General features: G+C 47.5%; 1 protein-coding gene across 1 annotated transcript; it reads left to right on the forward strand.

Moving 5' to 3' along the window:
• Positions 1 to 6,558: 6,558 nt before the first annotated feature.
• Positions 6,559 to 20,073, forward strand: Vps4a (vacuolar protein sorting 4 homolog A). The gene is made up of 11 exons (XM_027405936.1): positions 6,559 to 6,757; positions 11,968 to 12,079; positions 12,175 to 12,322; positions 12,989 to 13,050; positions 13,147 to 13,266; positions 14,698 to 14,854; positions 16,445 to 16,593; positions 16,898 to 16,979; positions 17,212 to 17,431; positions 18,669 to 18,809; positions 19,354 to 20,073. Exons 1-11 carry the CDS (start codon positions 6,737 to 6,739, stop codon positions 19,453 to 19,455), a joined length of 1,314 nt encoding a protein of 437 aa, XP_027261737.1. The 5' UTR covers positions 6,559 to 6,736; the 3' UTR covers positions 19,456 to 20,073.
• Positions 20,074 to 20,206: the final 133 nt, after the last annotated feature.

The raw sequence follows: 20,206 nt of genomic DNA on the forward strand, positions 1-20,206 counted from the left end.
ACATCTTTACACAAACAAAACCCACTAGGCTGGACATGGCAGAACACACCTTTAATCCCAGCACGGGGTAAGGTAGAGGCAGACATACATTTGTGAGTTCCAAGCCAACCTGCTCTCCATAGTGAGTTCCAGACCAGCCTGAACTCCATAGTAACATCTTGTTTAAAAACACACACGGCCGGGCGTTGGTGGCGCACGTCTTTAATCCCAGCACTCCTTTAATCCCAGCACTCGGGAGGCAGAGGCAGGCGGATCTCTGTGAGGTCCAGGCCAGCCAGGTCCAGAGCGAGTGCCAGGATAGGCTCCAAAGCTACAGAGAAACCCTGCCTCGAAAAACAAAACAAAACAAAAAAACACACACACATCCACACAGTCTGTGATGTTTCCTTGTGGGAGCTTTAGCCATAACACCACCTCTTTCTCATTAGAGGGACTTTTCCTTTCCTTTGTTTTCATCTGCAGGCTACTGTCTATGAATATAGCAGGGTATCATTAGGAATCATATTATTGATTTCTTTTCTATCCTAGGTCTCCGGGCTATCCAGCCTCTGGTTCCTGGCCATCCAGGCAGTGCCTCTCATGGCATGGCCTCAAATTAGATCAGTCATTGGTGGGCCACTCCCACAAATTCTGTGCCTCCTTTACCCCAGCACATCTTGCAGGCAGGACGGATTGTAGGTCTAAGGTTTTGTGTCTGTCTTGGTGTCCCAGTCCCACCACTGGAAATTACCTGGTTACAGAGGATGGGATTCAGGCTCTGTATCTCACTAGGAGTCCTCGATAGAGTAGAATGCTGGAAGTTTCTACTGTACTAGGCTTTCACATTGCCCCCATCCCCAATGCCCTCCATATTCCAGTCATTTCTACCTGCACTCTCTCCCTCCATCCCTCCAAAAATAAATATGTTAAAATACATGTGTATCTTTATTGAGCCCCAACTTTGTTTCAGAAACTGACTAGTCCTAAAATTCTTTTATGCGGGCTGGAGAGATGGCTCAGTGGTTAAGAGCACTGACTGCTCTTCTAGAGGTCCTGAGTTCAATTCCCAGCAACCACATGGTGGCTCACAACCATCCGTTATAAGATCTGGTGCCCTCTTCTGGTGTGCAGATATACATGGAAGCAGAATGTTGTATACATAATAAATAAATAAAATCTTTAAAAAAATTCTTTTATGCTTGATGCCATATTCCAGTTTGGTATGTATCAAGGGGAACAAAAGCATAGGAGAGAGTACCAGTAGGAAGCTAAGTCAACTGCCTCTGACACCCCAAAATTCTGACAGCCCCACTGGATTTTTTTTTTTTTTTGAGACAGAGTTTCTCTGTGTAACAGTGCTGGCTGTCCTGGAACTTGCTTTGTAGACTGGACTGATATGAAACTCACAGAAATCCACCTGCCTCTGCTTCCTGAGTTCTGGGATTAAAGGTGTGTGCAACCAATGCCCAGCTTCTTATGGGGTATTTCAAGGTGCCTCAAATTAAAAGCCTCCTCATTCTCTGTGGCACTGTCAACCATGCAGCATCTATCTGTACCTAAGTAGCCCAGCCACCCTAGGGATCAGTCATCCCCTGCCATCTTTCCGTGTAGCCTGTATTCAATCCATCTCCAAGTCCTTATGATCAGGTCCAAAAGAAATGAGATAAAGGGCTACTGTGGTGCCTATTAGCATACCAAATTGAATGCTAGTTTCAGACTCTCTAGCATTGGAAAATACCTGTAAGGAGTCCACCCTGGCTCTTCTCAGCCTGCCCCCACCCTAAATTAATTTCTCCATCTCACAGGTCTCCCTTCCCCCCAGCTTCTCATTCCTATGTAACCCTGCCATTTCAGCCATGTGCTCTCTTGGCTCTCTCTTTTGTTGGTCCTCCTCTCTTGCTACACCCCCCACCTCCTCTCATGGCCCTGTCAATCTGCTGGCCATGTTCAGTCCTCTACTTTCCCTCCCTGCTCTGGACTCTTCCAGATGCCTCTGGCTGTTCTCTACCTCACTACAATGAAAACCTTCTCCTGAACCATCCCTGGAGCCCTCGTGTGCTCCCTTTATACACTTAGGATTCACCCTCTCCAGCCTCTCCCTCTGTGATCTTCCATGCTGCCCCAGATTTCCTCCCTCTCTCCTGAACTATAGCTCCGAACTGCCACAGCCATCCCTGCAAGCTGTTTCCTAAATTAAGGCTAGATTCTCCCCCCCACACACACACCACAGACAGGGTTTCTCTGTAATTCTGGAGGCTGTTCTGGAACTCAACTATAGACCAGGCCGGCCTCAAACTCACAGAGATCTGCCTGCCCCTGCCTCCCGAGTCCTGGGATTAAAGGCATGCGCCACCACAATCCAGAAAGGCTAGATTCATCTATTTAAAATGCAAACAAAACAAAAAACCACACCAAACCCTGGTGTGGTGGTTCGACCCCAACATCTGGGAGACGATGGATGTCAGGAAGATCCGGGATTCAAGGTCATTCTCAGCTATATTAGGAGCTCTAGGCCATAAGGAAGAGGAGGAGGAGAAGGATGCTGATGGCCTTGGTTTTTCTTTTCCTTTTAGTAATTTTTTAAAAATTATTTTATTGAGCTGGGCGTTGGTGACGCATGCCTTTAGTCCCAGCACTCGGGAGACAGGTGGATCTCTGTGAGGCCAGCCTGGTCTACAAGAGCAAGTTCCAGGACAGCCTCCAAAGCCACAGAGAAACCCTGTCTCGAAAAAACAAAACAAAACAAAAATTATTTTATTTTTTGTGTTATGTGTGTTTTGCCTGCATGCATGTCTGTGTGCCTGGTGCCACAGAGACCAGGAGGCAGCCTTGAATCCCCTGGAACTGTAGTGATAGACAGTTGTTAGCTTCCATGTGTGTGACTCAGGTTCTCTGGAAGAACAGCCAGTATTCTTAAGCACTAAGACATCTCTTCAGCCCCTGGCCTTGCTTTTTTAAGGTCCAAGACATTTTTAGCTACATAGGAAGATCAAGGACAAACCTGGACTACAGACCCTGCTTCAGAAAAAATTTGATTGCTTTGGGCAGGCGAGATGGCATAGCAGCCTGCCAACCTGAGTCTGATCCCCAGGATCTATAGATGGAGGGAGGGAACTGACTCCCCTGTCCTACACACACACTGTAAAACAGAGTCTCTCTATGTAGATTTGTTGTGTTGGACCTTGCTGTATAGATCAGGATGGCCTCAAACTCACAGAGATCCTCCTGCCTCTGGCTCCTCAGTAACTAGGATTAAAAGTGTGCACCACCATGGTATGGTATGGTTAAGGGGAAGGTTTTTATTGTAGCTATGAGGAAGAGAACAGCCAGAGGCATCGGGAAGAGTTCAGATCAGAGAGAGAACATAGTAGATTGGACATGGCCTGTGTACTGGACCTGGCTATGAGAGAAGCAGGAGCAGAGCAGAGAGGGAGAGATGACTAAAGGAGGCCAAGAGGGCGCACAGCAGGGCTATTAGGAGAAATGAGTAGCTGTAGAAGTTTAAGGGAAGGGAGGGCCTGGATGCCAATATGCACTTTGCTATGCTGATAGACACCACAGATAATCATTTGTCTCTTTGGCAGTGACAAGGGAAATGTCTCTTTTGGTAGAAGAGAACCAGCTTTGTAAGTTCCTGAGGAATGCTGGCTTTTGTTTAACTGCCAGAATTTTGGGAAATGGAGTTTCCTTTGGACCTGACATAGTACTATAGAAAGACAGAGACCCTGTCTGAAAAAAACAAATAGCTGGGCATGGTGGCCTACACCTTTAATTCCACAGCAGTGTCAGGCAGATTTCCAAGAGCTTGAGGTTAACCTGGTCTACCTAGTAAGTTCCAGGATAGCCAGGGCTATGTAGAGAGACCCTGTCTCAAAACAAAAAAAAAAACAAAAAACACCAGGTGGTGGCAGGGTAGGGGAGGGAAGGTGGACAGGCAGGCGGATCTCTGTGAGTTTGAGGCCAGCCTGGTCTACAGAGTGAGTGCCAGGACAACCAGGACTCTTCCACAGAGAAACTCTGTGTGGAAAAACAAAACAAACAACAAAAAGAAAACGCCAAAGATATATATATATTGGACAACATGTGTAAGAGGTAGAGGCAGGAGGTTCAGAAATTCAAGGTCATCCTTAGCTATCTACTGAATTTCAGGACATACTTGTCACTATAAGAATGCATACATGGTCCCCTGGAGAAGGGGAAAGGGACAAGATCTCCTGAGCAAATTGGGAGCATGGGGGAGGGGAGAGGGAACTAGGAGAATGAGAAGGGGAGAAGAGGAGGGGTGAAGAATACATGATGGGACAGGGAGGTTGAGTTGGGGGAAGAACAGAAGTGAGCAAGATAAGAGATACTATAATAGAGGGAGACATTATAGGTTTAAAGAGAATTCAGACACTAGGGAAATGTCTGGAGAGCTACAAAGATGACACCAACAATCTAAGCAACAGAGGAGAGGCTACCTTAAATGCCCTCTCTTGATAATGAGATTGATGACTAATTCATATGACATCCTATAGCCTTTACCCAGCAGCTGGTGGAAGTAGAAGCAGACACCCACAGCTAAACCTTGAACTGAACTGAAATCCAGATGCAGAGAAGGAGGACTGATGAGCAAAGGGGTCCAGACCAGGCTGGTGAAACCCACAGAAACAGCTGACCTGAACAATGGGGAGCTCTTGGTCCCCAGACTGATAGCTGGGAAACCAGCATGGGACTGATCCAGACCCCCTGAATGTGGGTGTCAGTGAGGAGACTTGGGAAATCTATGGGACCTCTTGTAGTGGGTCCGTATTTATCGCTACCATAGGAATAGACTTTAGGAGCCCATCCCACATGGAGGGATACTCCCTGAGCCTAGACACAAGGGGTTGGCCTAGGCCCTATCCCAAAGAATATGACAGTCTCTGAAGCCCCCTATGGATGGCCTCACCCTTCCTGGGGAGCAGAAAGGGTATGGGATGGGTAGGGTGTTAGTTGGGGGAGGGCAGGGGAGGAGGGGAGGGAGAAGGACCTGGGATTGACATGTTAAATAATTATCTTTCTAATTAAAATAATAATAATAAAAAGAATTCTGCCTGGAAGCCCGGTGTTGATGGCAGACGCCTTGGGGGGCAGAGGCAAGTGGATCTCAGTGAGTTCAAGGCCAGCCTGGTCTACAAAGCGAGTTCCAAGACTTCCAGGACTGTTACACAGAGAAAACCCTGCCTCAAAAAACAAAACACCCCCACCTAAAAGAATGTGCCTGGAAAAAAAAAGAGAGAAGAAAAAACATTTTTCACTGCGGTGGGTTAACTCAGTGGTATTGCTGAGGGGAGGGCCTAAGTTCAATTAAAAGTATCACAAAGGGCTGGAGAGATGGCTCAGAGGTCCTGAGTTCAATTCCCAGCAACCACATGGTGGCTCACAGCTATCTGTTATGAGATCTGGTACTCTCTTCTGGTGTGCAGATATACAGGGAAGTACAATGTTGTATACGTAATAAATAAAATCTTTTAAAAAAAGTACCACAAAAACAAAACGAACAAAATAATAGTTTCCTAAGAGAAAGGTTAACTAACATTTTGAAATAAACATTTACATTTATAGATTTGGGTGGGTGGGGAATATGGGGCTCAGAGGGCAATTCTAAGAAGTCAGTTCTCTCCTTCCAACCTGGTGAACAACTGCTTTTACTTGCTGAGCCACCTCTTTGGCCAGAAAGGTTGACACTTAAAAACTAGCACAGAGGTTAAGAGCACTGGCTGCTCTTCCTGAGGTCCTGAGTTCAATTCCCAACAGATGGCTCACAACCATCTGTAAAGAGATTGGTGCCCTCTTCTGGCCTGCAGTCTCACATGCAGACACAACACTATACATCATAAATAAATTTTAAAAATAAAACCTAGCACGCCTTTAATCCCAGCACTCGGGAGGCAGAGGCAGGCGGATCTCTGGGAGTTCAAGGGCAGCCTGGTCTACAGATAGAGCTAGGGCAATGCAGGGAAACCCTGTCTCGAAAAACAAAACAATAAGAATAAAACTATCACAAAACTGGCGAAGTCATGAGGTAAATACTAATTATCATAACCTATTAAATAGCCAGAAAACACAGCTCCAGGAAGTTAGATTTACTTTTCTGGTGATATTAACTCCAGTGGGGTCCTGATTGTACTTGGTCCCTGCCCTCCCTCCTCCCCCTCCCCTCCTCCCCTCCTCCTGCCCTCCCCCTCCCACTCACCCCCTCCCCACTGCCCCCGTCCTCCAAGCCCCGCCCTTCTCCGACCCGCCCCACTCTGAATCTTGGAAGCACAGCCTTTGGTTCAAAGGCTCACAGCGTGGCCCTCGTCTGGCCCCGCCTCTTATCTGGATCCCACCAGGCCCCGCCCCCTTTGGCCCCACCCCTCATGCAGGCGCCCCCACCCCTAACCTCATCCTCGCTCAGCCCCGCCTCCTACTAAGGTATTATTAGGCCTTCGCCTCGTCCCTCGTCCGGATCCCACCAGGCCCCGCCCCCCGACCGCCCCCTCTCCTTGGAGGAGAGGTGCCTGCAGTTCCGGGTCATGGCCGCTGGGTGGCAGCCGCGTGGCTCTGGCTGGGCCGCTCTGGGCCGCGCTTCTCGCTCACCCTCGGACTAGGCTCCGGCTGCTAGTGGCAGTCGGTCCCGCACCGAACGCCGACCCGCTGGGCTCCCAGCGCCTGACCCACCACCTCGGCTCCTCCGGGTCGGACCGAGGCCGCAAGCAGCGCCGCGGGGTGTGGGGCGAACCCAGGAGATGAAATGACAACGTCAACCCTCCAGGTACGTGGGCGCGGCACGACCGCGGAGGCCGAAGGCTGCAGGGCCTGCGGGCCGCTGAGCGGGCGGGCTGCGGCCTCCTCGGAGCCCGGCCTTGCGGTCCCCATAGGGCCGCCTCGTCCCACCAGTGCTGCAGCCTCTCCCATGCTCGGAGTCCAAGGGATGTCTCCACCGGGCCCCGGCCCAGGGCGAACCGGCGTGGCCCCGAGCCCGCTACGCGCAGCCGGGGCTGAACTGCCGCCTTGCAGCGGTGCCGCCTCCCCAGGTCGCTCCGGGAACGCCGTTCACTGGCTCCTGCAGCGCACCCTGGCTGCCCCCTGACCTTCTGCCAACGAGCCCCCTGTTTCTCAGCCAGCCACCCCTCATTCATTCCCTAGATCATGCAGGGCGATCCTGGGTGGCGCCGCCCGAAAGAAGGAAGGGCTCATTCTAGAGCTGTCAAAAAGCGTAAACACATTCAGGCCCCAGGCTTGTGTTTAAATCCCAGCCCTGCCACTCACTAGCGTGCCTGGTTTTTTGATCTTGGAATGTTGGATTTCCTCATCAGTAAAATGGGCAGTGCCCTTGTAGGGTGGTTGTCAGACGGCTCCAGACTGAATAATTCAGAGGAAGCATTGTAACATAGGTTCAGCACATCATGTGCTCCGTAAGCCTTTGCAAATAAATTCAGCGCTTGGGCAGAACCAAGTAAGACTTCATGAAGGAAGGGACTTTAGCCAGAGCATCGAGAGTGGGTGGCTTTCACTTACCTGTTGTTGGGGGTGGGGGGGTGGCTGGCTGCTCCAAATGGAAATACAGGAGTGGGAATCAATTGGGAGTACAAGGTTTGGAATTAGATGGAATCCAGAGCCAGAACCACCATCCACCGGCAGAATTCTTATCTGTTTACTAGGGATTAAGCCAACTTCAGCCGGATCCCACCTGCCTGGCCAGTGTTTCACTGCCTGTGAACCAAGAATGTTTTTTGTGCCGGGCTGTGGTGGCACATGCCTTTAATCCCAACACTCGTGAGGCAGAGGCAGGTGGATCTCTGAGTTTGAGGACAGTCTGCTCTACAGAGTGAGTTCCAGAACAGCCAATACTAAACAGAGAAACCCTGTCTCAACACCCCCCCCCAAGAAAGAGAGGAGAGGAGAGAGAGAGAGAGAGAGAGAGAGAGAGAGAGAGAAGAATGTTTTCGGGCATTTTTGAAACATTTAAAAAATTATCTTTATGTTTTATGTGCATCGATTGCCTACATGTATGTCTGTGTGAGGATGCTGGGTCCCCTAGAACTGGAGTTACAGTTGTGAGCCACCATGTGGATGCTGGGAATTGAACCCAGGTCCTCTGGAAAAGCCTTCAGTGCTCTTAACCACTGAGCCATCTCTCCAGCCCCGAAACAGTTTTATGTAGATAAAACACTGGTGCTATACATTTAAAGCTTACCATCCAATGCTTTTGGAGGTTTGTATCATCACCAAAGAAACTATGATGTTAGCCATTGTTCCCCAGCCATTCAGTCCCATGTAGCACACTTGTCTGTGGAGTTGCCTATTTTAGACACTTTTTTTAAAAATGTTATTCTGTGTTTGTATACATATGGTGTGTGTGTGTGTGTGTGTGTGTGTGTGTGTGTGTGTGTGTGTGTGTGTGTGTATACTAGTATGCCAGTGCCAGCAAACCCATTCCCATTCCACTGCCTGTGGGGAGGTCAGAGGATAACTTCAGGGGTCAGTTCTCTCCTTCTGGTTGTTGAGCTCAGGTTGTCAGGCTTGGTAATAAGCAGTTTGTTTCTCTGGAATTTCTTTTATAACAGCAGCAGTAGATTCTTCCCCAGGGCCTGTGATTCCCAAGTCATGTGATTCTGACCAGATTTTCAGTACCAGGCCTGAATTCCTCCAATAGATAGAGCAGGCCTCAGATCCAAGCCTACATAGTTAAGTACCCCCATAACCTCTGTGCCACTGCTACACCAGTGAGCACAGCTTGTCTGGCAGGTCAGTAGTGTAGCAACATAGCTGACTTTAGGGATACTATTGATGTCTTTTCTCACCCAGGGACCTTCATAGCACCTTCTAGCACTATGAAAGCTAGTCGGCAGGGCTGTCAGCTTGGTTTCTATTTTATTTTATTTGAAACAGGGTCTCAGTATGTAGCCCTGGCTGGAACGTGGCTATGTGGACCAGGCTGACCTCAAACTCACAAATACCTACCCGCTTCTGTCTTCCCAGACCTGGGCTTAAAATTGTGTAATACCACACCCAACTCACACTTGATTGTCTTTGTCCTGAAATCAGGCAAGCCCCTTTCTTTACCTGCTGATCCATCTTGCTGGCTCAGGTATTTTGGTTTTTCTTTTTTTTTTTTTTTTTTGTGTGTGTGTGTGTGTGTGGTGTGTGTGTGTGTGTGTGTGTTGTTGTTTTTTTTTTTTTTTTTTTTTTGAGGCAAGATTTATCTGTGTAGCCCTGCCTGACCTGGAACTCACTTTGTTGAATTCAGTGATCTGCCTGCCTCTGCCTCACAAGTGCTGGGATTAAAGGTGTGCGCCATTGACCAACTGAGATTTTCTTTAAATAAAATCATACAATGTGTGGCTCTCTGTGACTGACTTGGCTGGCTTAACTTAATGTCACAATCTTTTACATTGTTTAAATGGTTTGGAGGGAGGGCTTTTAGGCTTTCATGGCATAATTTGAAATTCAGATTTTGGTGCCTATAAATAAAGTTTTATTGGATGACATCCCAACTCATTCTGTTATATGCTATCTATGGCTACTTTTGTGCTGCAGAGATTATTTGTCCCCCAAACCTAACGTACCTGCTGACTGGGCTTTCCAAGAGAAGTCTTGTCAGGCCCTGCTAGCACACCTTTGTTACTCCTTCATCTCAGCCCTTTGCCATGGGGTTACTAGAAATGTGGCGGGGCTGGCGTTTAATTTGTCGATGTACACTCCTGTTATGCAAAGCTGTTTCTCTCCTTTCAAACTATGATCTGCAACTGAAAGACAGCATTAATTGCCAGAAAAATGTATTGCACCAGTAGGTGCCCTAATAGTGTTTAGCAGAGATGAGACAGGCCTTCTCTGGTCTGTGGGGACAGAGGAACCTCAGATAATTGTTCTCTGTTTGTTGTTGTTTGTTTGTTTGTTTGTTTTTCGAGACAGGGTTTCTCTGTATTGCTTTGGAGCCTGTCCTGGAACTTGCTCTGTAGACCAGGCTGGTCTTGAACTCACGGATATCCGCCTGCCTCTGCCTCCCAAGTGCTGGGATTAAAGATGTGCGCCACCAAAGCCCAGCCAGATATTGTTCTTAGCTTCCACTTTATTTTTTTGTTTTTATGTATGTGTTTTGCCTACATGTATATATGTACCTTGTTGCATGCCTGGTGTCCTCACTGTCCAGAGCTGGAGTTAACAGCACCACATGGGTTCTGGGAATCAAATCTAGGTCCTTTGCTAGAGCAGCAAGTGCAGCCAGGCTTGGTGGCATGCACCTTTATCTTAGCACCTCTCTGGAAGCAGAGGTCTAGCTCATTTACATTCAGAGTTCCAGGCTAGTCAGAGCCAAATAGAAAGCCTGTCTCAAAACAAAACAGAAAAGAGCATCAAGTACCTTTAAACCCTGAGCCATCTTTCCAGATTATTTATTTTGTTTTATTTTGTGTTCGGGTGTTTTGCCTGTGTGCATGTCTGTGTACCACTTAAGTGCCTGGTGCTAGGGGAGGCCAGAAGAGGGGGCATCTGATCCCCTAGAACTGGAAACAGTTGTGAGCTATCATGCAGGTGCTGGGACTCAAACCAGAGTTCTCTCAAAGAGCAACAAATGCATGTAACTGCTGGACTATCTTTCTTACCTTATTTTTTTTATTTTAATTTTATACATTATTTATTTGTCTGTGAAGGTCAGAGGACAACTTTCAGGAGTAGTGGGTTCTCCTTGAGTGTGGGGTCTCCTTCATCCATGGCTTCATCCATGGCTTCATCCATCATTCCTTCATTCATAGGAATTGAACCCTGGGCTCCAGGTTTTCACAGCTAGTGATTTTACCCACTGAGCCATCTCACCAGCCGTGATCCTTCCCTCTATCCCCTATTTTAAAAGAGGAGACCAAGCAAGTCATACTGAGTGGAAAGTCCAAAGAATTGAGGGTGTTGACTGTAGACAAAAGAAAAGAAGCCACCAGGACCAAGTATTGTCTCCATGGTTTCTAAGGAACTGCTGTGGAGACTAGTGTGTTCACGGCAAGACAGTATAGTGCTGATCATATAGTATGTAGGCAGTGGGGTCCAAGCATGACAGTCACTCACAGGCTCACCTTTCCTGTCTTCTTGTTCTAGTGAGTTCCTTTCATGTAGCCTGTCTCCTCACCCGAGCCTAGCCACCTTACAGAGCTGTCTGTGTGCTTTCCTTCCAGATGAGGATGGCTGAACAAATGCCTTGGCCTTGCCAAGATCCCGTCAGGAGGTTATTGTTTGTTGTGGCTGAAGCAGGGTCTGCAGTGGGATCTGCCTGCCAGGCGGCTGGTGCCACACCAGATGGAGGAAGATTGTGGCCAGGCTTTGCTGACTGAGGGAACTACAGGGTTTGAAACTGGCTGTCTAGGGCCTCCAGTTCATCTGGGAGCACGGGCCTGCAGAGCCTTTTGAGACTCCCAAAGTCATCACTCACAGTTCTTAGAGAGCACTTTTGTTCTTGGAGCTCCTGGTTTGTAATGTGCTGAGCCTACCTACTCAGGTGTTCAGGAAAGCTCTCTTCTAAACCTAGATTGATCTGGGGAGTAGAGAGGGCTACAAGTGTCTCTGAATTTTCTATTAGATTGAAACTATCAGGTCCATGGAGGACTTTCTTAACTGGCTGCATCTTTTTGGCCCCTGGGCCAAGTGTGGTTTCTGGCTTTGTTGAGCTATAAGAGCTAGTCTCTTTTACTTTCAGCAGTGAAGTAGAGTGTGGACTTGCTCCATGGGTCTGTATCAGACATTAGTTGGTTCCTATTTGCTAAGCTCCAGAACAGAATGGAGGAAAAGGTGGCTTCTGACCAAGAAGCTCCCTGGGAAGAACAACTGTCTTTCCAATCCCTTCTAGTTGGTATCAGAAAAGTAGGGCAACATAATGGCCTTCAACCCATAAATCCACAGGCCTAGCACTAACTCTCATCTCATTCTGTGGCTTGTGACGCCAAAGGCTCTCTGGATCCTGTGGGGAGTACTGAGCTATATACCTTGCCTTTCCAGAAAGCCATCGATCTGGTGACAAAAGCCACAGAAGAGGACAAAGCCAAGAACTACGAGGAGGCACTCCGGCTCTACCAGCATGCTGTGGAGTATTTCCTCCATGCCATCAAATGTGAGTTACTCTCAGGGTCCCCTGGCTGTAGTGCCCTGGAAGAAGGAGGGCGGGCACATGGGGTTGACAGGGGCCACTGGGTTTCTTTTTCACAGATGAAGCACACAGCGACAAGGCCAAGGAGAGCATTCGAGCAAAGTGCGTGCAGTACCTAGACCGAGCAGAGAAGCTGAAAGATTATTTACGAAACAAAGAAAAACATGGCAAGAAGCCAGTCAAAGAGAATCAGAGTGAGGGCAAGGGGTGAGTGTGCTGGAGCATACGGTTACAGAGCCACAGTCCCCGAGTGCATGTTCCTATTTCAGGTGCTGCTGTCATTCTTGATGCTAATGCTGCCTTGGGCTTCTATTGTACCTTCTTACAGGGTAACTATCTGCTCATGACAAAACACCAACAGCTGCTTTCATTAAGCTGTCCACAGTGTCTGATTTCCAAGTATAAAAGAGACTGGGAAGGGACAGGAGACAGGTCAGCAGGAGGCTTTGAGGATGGAAAATAAGTGATGCAGATCTGGGCAGCAGATAGCTGTTGGCATGAGAACAGCCTCCCCTTTAATGCTTTTGTTTAGTTTTGTTTTAAGACAAGGTCTCTTACTATATTTAATTTTAAACTTCATGTCTTTGCCTTTTGAATTCTCTGGGGTTTAACTACATGTTGTCTGTTTTTTAGTTCATCTGAAAAGTCTGACCATTTGCCTTGGTGCTTTTTAAGTCCAGCCAAAAAAGCCTGGCATTGGTGGTGCCCGCATTTAATCTCAGCACTCGGAAGGCAGAGGCAGGCGGATCTCTGAGAGTTTGTGCTTGTCCCTCTGCCAGTGCTGAGCTGGGAACACACATACACAGCTAGTCTTACAGAGCCTCCTTGCTCTCAGAATGGAGGAGCAACTTGATCTTCTGTTTCCTTTCTTAGTAGTGACAGTGACAGTGAAGGGGATAACCCAGAGAAAAAGAAATTACAAGAACAGTTGATGGGTAAGAGGCCTGAGCTTCATAGCAATAGGGGCATGGCATGGGTCCTTTTTTGTGTCCACTTGTGCTCATGTGTCAGTCTGGGCTTCGTCCTTGCAGGTGCTGTTGTGATGGAGAAACCCAACATACGGTGGAATGATGTGGCCGGACTAGAGGGAGCTAAAGAGGCTCTCAAAGAAGCTGTCATTTTGCCAATTAAATTCCCACATTTATTCACAGGTAAGAATATAGCATGGTGAATAATTTTAATCCCAACACTTAGGAGGTAGAGGCAGGTGGAGCTCTGAGTTCAAGGCCAGCCTGGTCTACAGAGTAAGTTCTACAAAAGTCAAGGTGACACAGAGAAACCCTCTCTTGGAAACAAACAAAAGAATGTAGTCACTAGCTCAGGTATAAAACTATTGGCCTGAGGAATCTAGCTTGGGTTTCTCCATCCTGAGTGTCCCAGAATAGATGGTAGGTAGCCTCGTGTCTTCAGCAGGCTGCTCGTGGCCTTGTTGCATGTTGTGTCTGTCCTGTTGACTACAGCCATCTACCTCATGGCTTGATTTTGATTTTGTGTTGTTTTCCTTTTGCGGGGAATGGAACCTGAGATTTAGGCAAGCTCTCTACCCCTGACTCTGACCCTAACTCCCTGGCCTCTTGCTAGCATCAAAAACATTTTTATGCTGATCTCTGTGAATTAGAGGCCAGTCTGGTCTACAAAGGAAATTTGAGGACAGCCAGAGCTGTTACACAGAGAAACCCTATCTCAAACAAAACAAGTTTTTGTAAGCTGGGAATTTAATTTGATTTGTAGTCTTTCTTTCTTTCTTTCTTTCTTTTTTTTTTTTTTTTTTTTTTTGAGACAGGGTTTCTCTGTGGCTTTGGAGGCTATCTTGGAAATAGCTCTTGTAGACCAGGCTGGCCTCAAACATACAGAGATCCGCCTGCCTCTGCCTCCCTAGTACTGGGATTAAAGGAGTGCTTGCTTCCCCCCCTACCTGAGAAATAACTTTGTTTTAAGATTTGGGTTTATTTTACGTATATAGGTGTTTTGACTACTTGTATGTCTGTGCACTATATTCATGCAGTTCCCTTGAAGGCAAGAAGAGGGTGTTGGATCCCTTGGAACTAGTTACAGTTGTGAACTGCTATGTGGGTGCTGGGACTAAGCCCAGGTTCTCTGGAAGAACTTCTATTAACTGCTGTTAAGAACTATTAACTGTTGAGCCATCTCTCCAACCCCACAACTTTTTCATTCATTGTGTATATGTGGTATGTTCATGCATAATTATATATATGTATTCTCTGTGGAGAAGCATGTATGCGTACATGTGTATGAAGGTCAGAGGAGTATGTCAAGTATCTTCCTCAATTGCTGTTCACCTTATATAGTTGAACCCAAAACTAGATGATTCAGCTAATCTAGCCAGCTTGCTTCAGGGATTGCTAGCTCTGCTTTCCAAACACTGGGGTGACAGGCAGGCCACCACTCTTGCCTGGTATTTTCCTGGATGCTGGGAAGCTGCACTCTAGTCCTCATGCTTGTAGGGCAAGTGTTCTGTCTCCTGAGCTGGCTTCTCTAGCCCTGCCTTCAACTTTTCAACTTCTCTTTGCTCCTTTTTCCCTGTCAGGAAGCAGTTGACTTCTGTCTGTTCTTTATTACAGGCAAGCGTACCCCTTGGCGAGGTATACTGCTCTTTGGGCCCCCAGGCACAGGCAAGTCCTACCTGGCCAAAGCCGTGGCAACAGAAGCCAACAACTCCACCTTCTTCTCTGTGTCCTCCTCGGATCTGATGTCTAAGTGGTTGGGGGAGAGTGAGAAGTAAGTCAGCCATCAGCTATGCTGTGGCAGCCCTGGCAGCTGCTGGTAGTCCAGCTTCTTGGCCCCTTGGAAATCATTTCCCAGAGAAGCTGCCAGTCACATGATCAGAGGTAGTTGTCAGGAGAACAAGCTTTTTTTTTTTTTTTTTAAAAGATATATATTTATTTAGAGCCAGCATTGGTGGCGCACGCCTTTAATCCCAGCACTCGGGAGGCAGAGGCAGGTGGATCTCTGTGAGTTCGAGGCCAGCCTGGTCTCCAGAGCGAGTGCCAGGATAGGCTCCAAAGCTACACAGAGAAACCCTGTCTCCAAAAAAAAAAAAGATATATTTATTTATTATGTATACAATATTCTGTCTGCATGTATGCCTGCACACCAGAAGAGGGCACCAGATCTCATTACAGATGGTTGTGAGCCACTATGTGGTTGCTGGGAATTGAACTCTGGACCTCTGGAAGAGCAGCTGGTGTTCTTAACCACTGAGCCATCTCTCCTGAAGCTCTTACTTATTTTTTTTTTGAAGTTCTTACTTCTTGAGATGCTGTCCTGATACACAGATGTCAGGAAACTTGCCACTCTTGAATCTCCAGTACTCATTTTTTTAGAATTTTATTTTATGTATATGAGTGCTCTATCTGCATCTACAACTCTATGCCAGAAGAGGGCATTTGATCCCACTACAGATGGTTGTGAGCCACCATGTGGTTGCTGGGAATTGAACTCAGGATCTCTGGAAGAGTGCTTTTAACCCCTGCACCATTTCTCCAACCCCTGTCAGGGAACTTGGAAAAGATGAAGCACCCCTGTAACCCTAGCACTCAGGATACAGAGACAGAGGATCACAAGTTCAAGGTTGGCTTGCTCTCTGTAATAAGACCTTCTTTCAGAATAAAAAAGAAAGGGAAAGAATGCCAGGTGGGGCGGCGGCGCAAACCTTTAATCCCAGCCCTTGGAGGCAGGAGTAGGAGAATCTCTTGAGTTTGAGGCCAGCCTGGTCTCCAGAGCAAGTTCCAGGACAGGCTTCAAAGCTACACAAAGAAACCTTGTCTTGAAAAACCAAAAAGGAAAGGAAAGGAAAAGGAAAGGAAAAGAACCTATTGTGAGTATATATCATTTTGTTTTCTTTTTGGTTTTGTGAGACTGGATCTCTTGTACCCCATGCTAGTCACAAACTCATTCTGTAGCAGAGGCTGGCCTGGAACTTCTGATTCTCCTAGTACTACCTCCTAAGTGTAGGGGTTACTGACAAGCGACCAAGCCTATAGAGTCAGTTTCAGTTGTGTATCCTCTTTGGGGCGTTTTATGGGTTTAGCTTACTCCTCAAGCTGACCCCCATTCTTTGATAAGAAACAGGCTCTGAGAATAGGAAAGGATTCTTCTCAAGTCCAGAGCCAATGAATGGTGCTTCCGGGACTTGAGGCTGATGCCACAGCAAATTCTTAATTCACTACTGTTTGAGGACTTATCTGCCCTGTTTTCCCTGTTAGCCATTTTCAGCCTCCCTGTGTGAGAAGCACTGGATGTAACAACTGGGTCCAGGGTGGGCATGTTTGGGAGTGTCTAGGTTTGACCTCTTTCTCATTCTCACAGGCTAGTCAAGAACCTGTTTGAGTTGGCCAGGCAACACAAGCCTTCCATCATCTTCATTGATGAGGTGGATTCCCTCTGTGGGTCACGGAATGAAAATGAGAGCGAAGCTGCCCGCAGGATCAAAACAGAGTTCTTGGTCCAGATGCAGGGTGTGTGCTGGTGCCTTATAACTCCTTGGCTGTCTTCCACTTAAAGCCAGCCCAGGGCTCCATTATGTAGCTGCACTGGGTACGATGGAGGAGAGGCACTTGTGATGCCATCTCTGCCAGCCTTATATGGGCTTGCATCAAAGAGAGGGCTCTGAGGCCTTTGCCATATCATCTCTCCATCCTTCCCAGAGCAGGTGATGCTTTAGTTCTCTACCCAGGAAAGCCCCAGGGCATTAGTTTCTCATGGGTCCCAGCTGCCTCTGCAGGCATCTTCAGTTGCTTCTGTGTCTCCCATTCTCCACAGGAGTAGGGAATAACAATGATGGGACTCTTGTTCTTGGTGCCACAAACATCCCCTGGGTGTTGGATTCAGCCATTAGGAGGAGGTGAGTCTAAACTAGGAGCTTAGGGCTGATATCTTTGTCTAACAATGGTCCATTTTGCTACTAGTTGTCTGCCCCCATTTCTCTGGAATCCTTCATGTCTGCATGTCAAGCAGAGCCATTGCTAAAGTTGGGTAGTGGTCCTGGATCACTCATTTTAATATGCATGCTGCCATTTCCTGTCACATCATACTGTGATCAGCTCTCATTTGATATCATGCATATATCTCTCCAGGTTTGAAAAGCGAATTTATATCCCATTACCAGAGGAAGCGGCCCGGGCCCAGATGTTTCGGTTACATCTGGGAAGCACACCTCACAACCTCACGGATGCTAACATCCACGAGCTGGCCCGGAAGACAGAAGGCTACTCAGGAGCTGACATCAGCATCATTGTGCGGGACTCCCTCATGCAGCCCGTTAGAAAAGTACAGTCAGCAACACACTTCAAGAAGGTGGGTGGCAGCAGTGGCTTAGGCAGCGTCAGCAGTCAGGAGGTGGAGTAGCCTCTGGTTTTTTTCACCAGCTTCCTGACTACTAAAGGTACATACTCAAAAACAATAAACACAGGCTGAGGTCCAAGTGGGTTAATGTGATTTTAGAAGTGCATAATGACAGCATGCTTTTCCAGCTGCTGGTCTCTAGAATCTCCCTGTCGCCCCGGTGTAGACCCATCATCCTCAAGTGTGTGCGTATCAAGATCAAAGGGTAACTTTCAGATGTTGGTTCTGTCCTTCTGCCATGTGGATCAGGGAGAGCAAACTCATGTCATCAGGCTTGGTTACAGGTGCCTTTACCATCTCACTAGCTGGAATTGTTTTGAGACAGTTTCAATTAGTCCAGGTCAGCTGCAAAGTCTCCCTGAGGTCTAAGATGACCCAAAACTCAAATATCCTACCCATACCTCCTAGGTGTTGAGATCACAGGTGTTTGCCACCAGAGGGTTCTTATTTGTCTTGTTTTAAAATACTATTGTGTGAGTGGGGTCAGTATGTATAGGTGCCATGTTTTAGAGGTAAAAGTCAACTTTGAACTTGGCTCTCTTCTATTTTCACATGGGTTCCATAGATAGAACTCCGTCATCAGGTGGCTTGCATGGCAAGTGCCTTTACCCACTGACATCTTTCAGACCTCAGACCTGAGGGTTTTTTTTTTTTTTTCCAGACAGAGTTTCTCTGTATTGTTTTGGAGTTTGGAGGCTGTCCTGGAACTTGATCTGTAGACCAGGCTGGCCTCAAACCCTTAGAGATTCGCTTGCCTCTGCCTCCCAAGTGCTAGGATTAAAGGTGTGCACCACCAACTCCCGTCCGACCTGAGGGTTTTTGTTTTTAAACTGTTGACAGTCTTATTAATGGAATTTGATGGAAAATTGTTGACCCAGTATAACATTCCATACTTACTTGGTGGAATGCTATAAAGCCATACAACTTGATTTCTCCTCCCATAAATCTTATAATAGATCAGACCTGAGTTTTAAAGGAGCTTTGCCCTCCTCCAGCATTGATGGCCTAGAAACCCCAGTGTTCCATTGAGGCTATCCTTCGGTCCTTAGGTTTACTAGTGTTCCGTTGAGGCTATCCTTCGGTCCTTAGGTGTACTAGTATTCCGTTGAGGCTATCCCTTTCGGTCCTTAGGTATACTAGCACTAAGGTCGGCTGCCACACCAGCCCGACAGTCTCTGCTTGGTTTCAGGTTTGTGGTCCTTCACGCACCAACCCGAGTGTTGTGATTGATGATCTTCTGACCCCATGTTCTCCAGGGGACCCAGGGGCCATAGAGATGACTTGGATGGATGTCCCTGGTGATAAACTCTTAGAGCCTGTGGTTTGCATGGTAAGTGGCCCACTGGGAGAGAACCAGAAAATCCTTAATACTGGGAACCTGAGTCTAAGGATAAAAGTGAGCATCTTCCTATTGTCCTGGTTTGTAGCCCTCCCAGAGAGTAAGTAGCCTTTGGGGTTGGGGGTGGCTGAGGTTTTTGCTGAGACGCTGGGAACCTTTAAGAGGCAGTCCAGACACTAATTGTCATTCCAAGGACTGGCTTTTTGGTCCAGAAGGAACCAGTGAAAATCTTTTCACATGGGTCTTATTCGAACAGTCTAGATCTCTCCTAGTTTTGTTAGTTATGGTGCCTGTTGTCCCCTAGCAGCTGCCTGCACTGTGGATGAATACAGTAATGGAAACTACTGATGGGATGGGATGAGATTTGGCGTGAAGTAGTCTTTCAGATGGAAAGATGTGTGGACATGAGAGGCAGTCTGCACTAGGGGTGACCTAAGAGGCAGCCTCTTGTCAATCTAGACAGCACAACTAGAGAAGAGGCACTGAGGACCTGGAATCAGCTGTTTTTCAGCTGCATGCTTGTGTCTCTCTGCAGTCGGACATGCTTCGGTCTTTAGCCACTACCCGGCCCACAGTGAATGCAGAGGACCTCCTGAAAGTAAAGAAATTCTCTGAGGACTTTGGACAAGAGAGTTAAAGCTTCATGTTGATAATGAAATTGGGAGTTTGACTGGAGCAAATTCATGGGACTTCCTACACCAGTGGCCAGGCAGGGCCTGAAGTCCTGAAGTCACTAGAATCTCCTCTGCTGCCTGGCTGCCGACCTAGTGGGATGATGGAAGAGCTTCCACCACTGCAGAGATGCTTCACCATGTAGGACACTTGGACACTGGTTCTGCATACTCCTGGATGCTCACAGTCCTTGCCCTGATCTTTTTTTTTTTTTTTTTTTTTTAACTTTTGTTCCCCTAAATTAATGCTGCTTTGATTTCTGTCTTGTTTATAAATAAAGAGAAAAATGATCTGGAAGTGTTAAGGGGTGGGAGCCACCAGGCCCCTGCTCCCACTCCTTTCAAGTTTGGCTACTTAACAGTTGACCATAAGAAGCAGGAAAAGCCATCCCGCCCCAAGTTTGCACCTGGAGCTTCCAGTCTTCCTTGCAGGAGCTGATGACTTCTGTGAGCACAAAGCTGTTTCCATCAGGAGAGAAGACAGGCAGGCAGGTCTTTATTGCTGCCTTCACTGACTGAGAACTGAGCCCAGCCTCTGCTGGTCCTGTTCAGGAGATGTCTAATAAACACTTTTCCTTTCTTGAGCCACTGGAGTCCTTCGTTTTTTATTCTAGTATGGGATTTGTGAGAGTGAAGCTTGTTTCTGGTAAGGCACGCTTCATTGTTTTCTTTCCTTAGCAGGGCAGGAAGTAGGAGTGCTCATCAGGCCTGCTGTCC

The sequence above is a fragment of the Cricetulus griseus genome, chromosome 3 (assembly GCF_003668045.3).
Source record: "Cricetulus griseus strain 17A/GY chromosome 3, alternate assembly CriGri-PICRH-1.0, whole genome shotgun sequence".
In the NCBI taxonomy this organism is placed as follows: Eukaryota; Metazoa; Chordata; class Mammalia; order Rodentia; family Cricetidae; genus Cricetulus; species Cricetulus griseus.

Coding starts and splice junctions, on each gene's coding strand:
- Vps4a (XM_027405936.1), top strand. CDS start 6,737: ATGACAACGTCAACCCTCCAG. Junction 6,758..11,967: donor TGACAACGTCAACCCTCCAG/GTACGTGGGCGC, acceptor TTGCCTTTCCAG/AAAGCCATCGATCTGGTGAC. Junction 12,323..12,988: donor AATCAGAGTGAGGGCAAGGG/GTGAGTGTGCTG, acceptor TTCCTTTCTTAG/TAGTGACAGTGACAGTGAAG.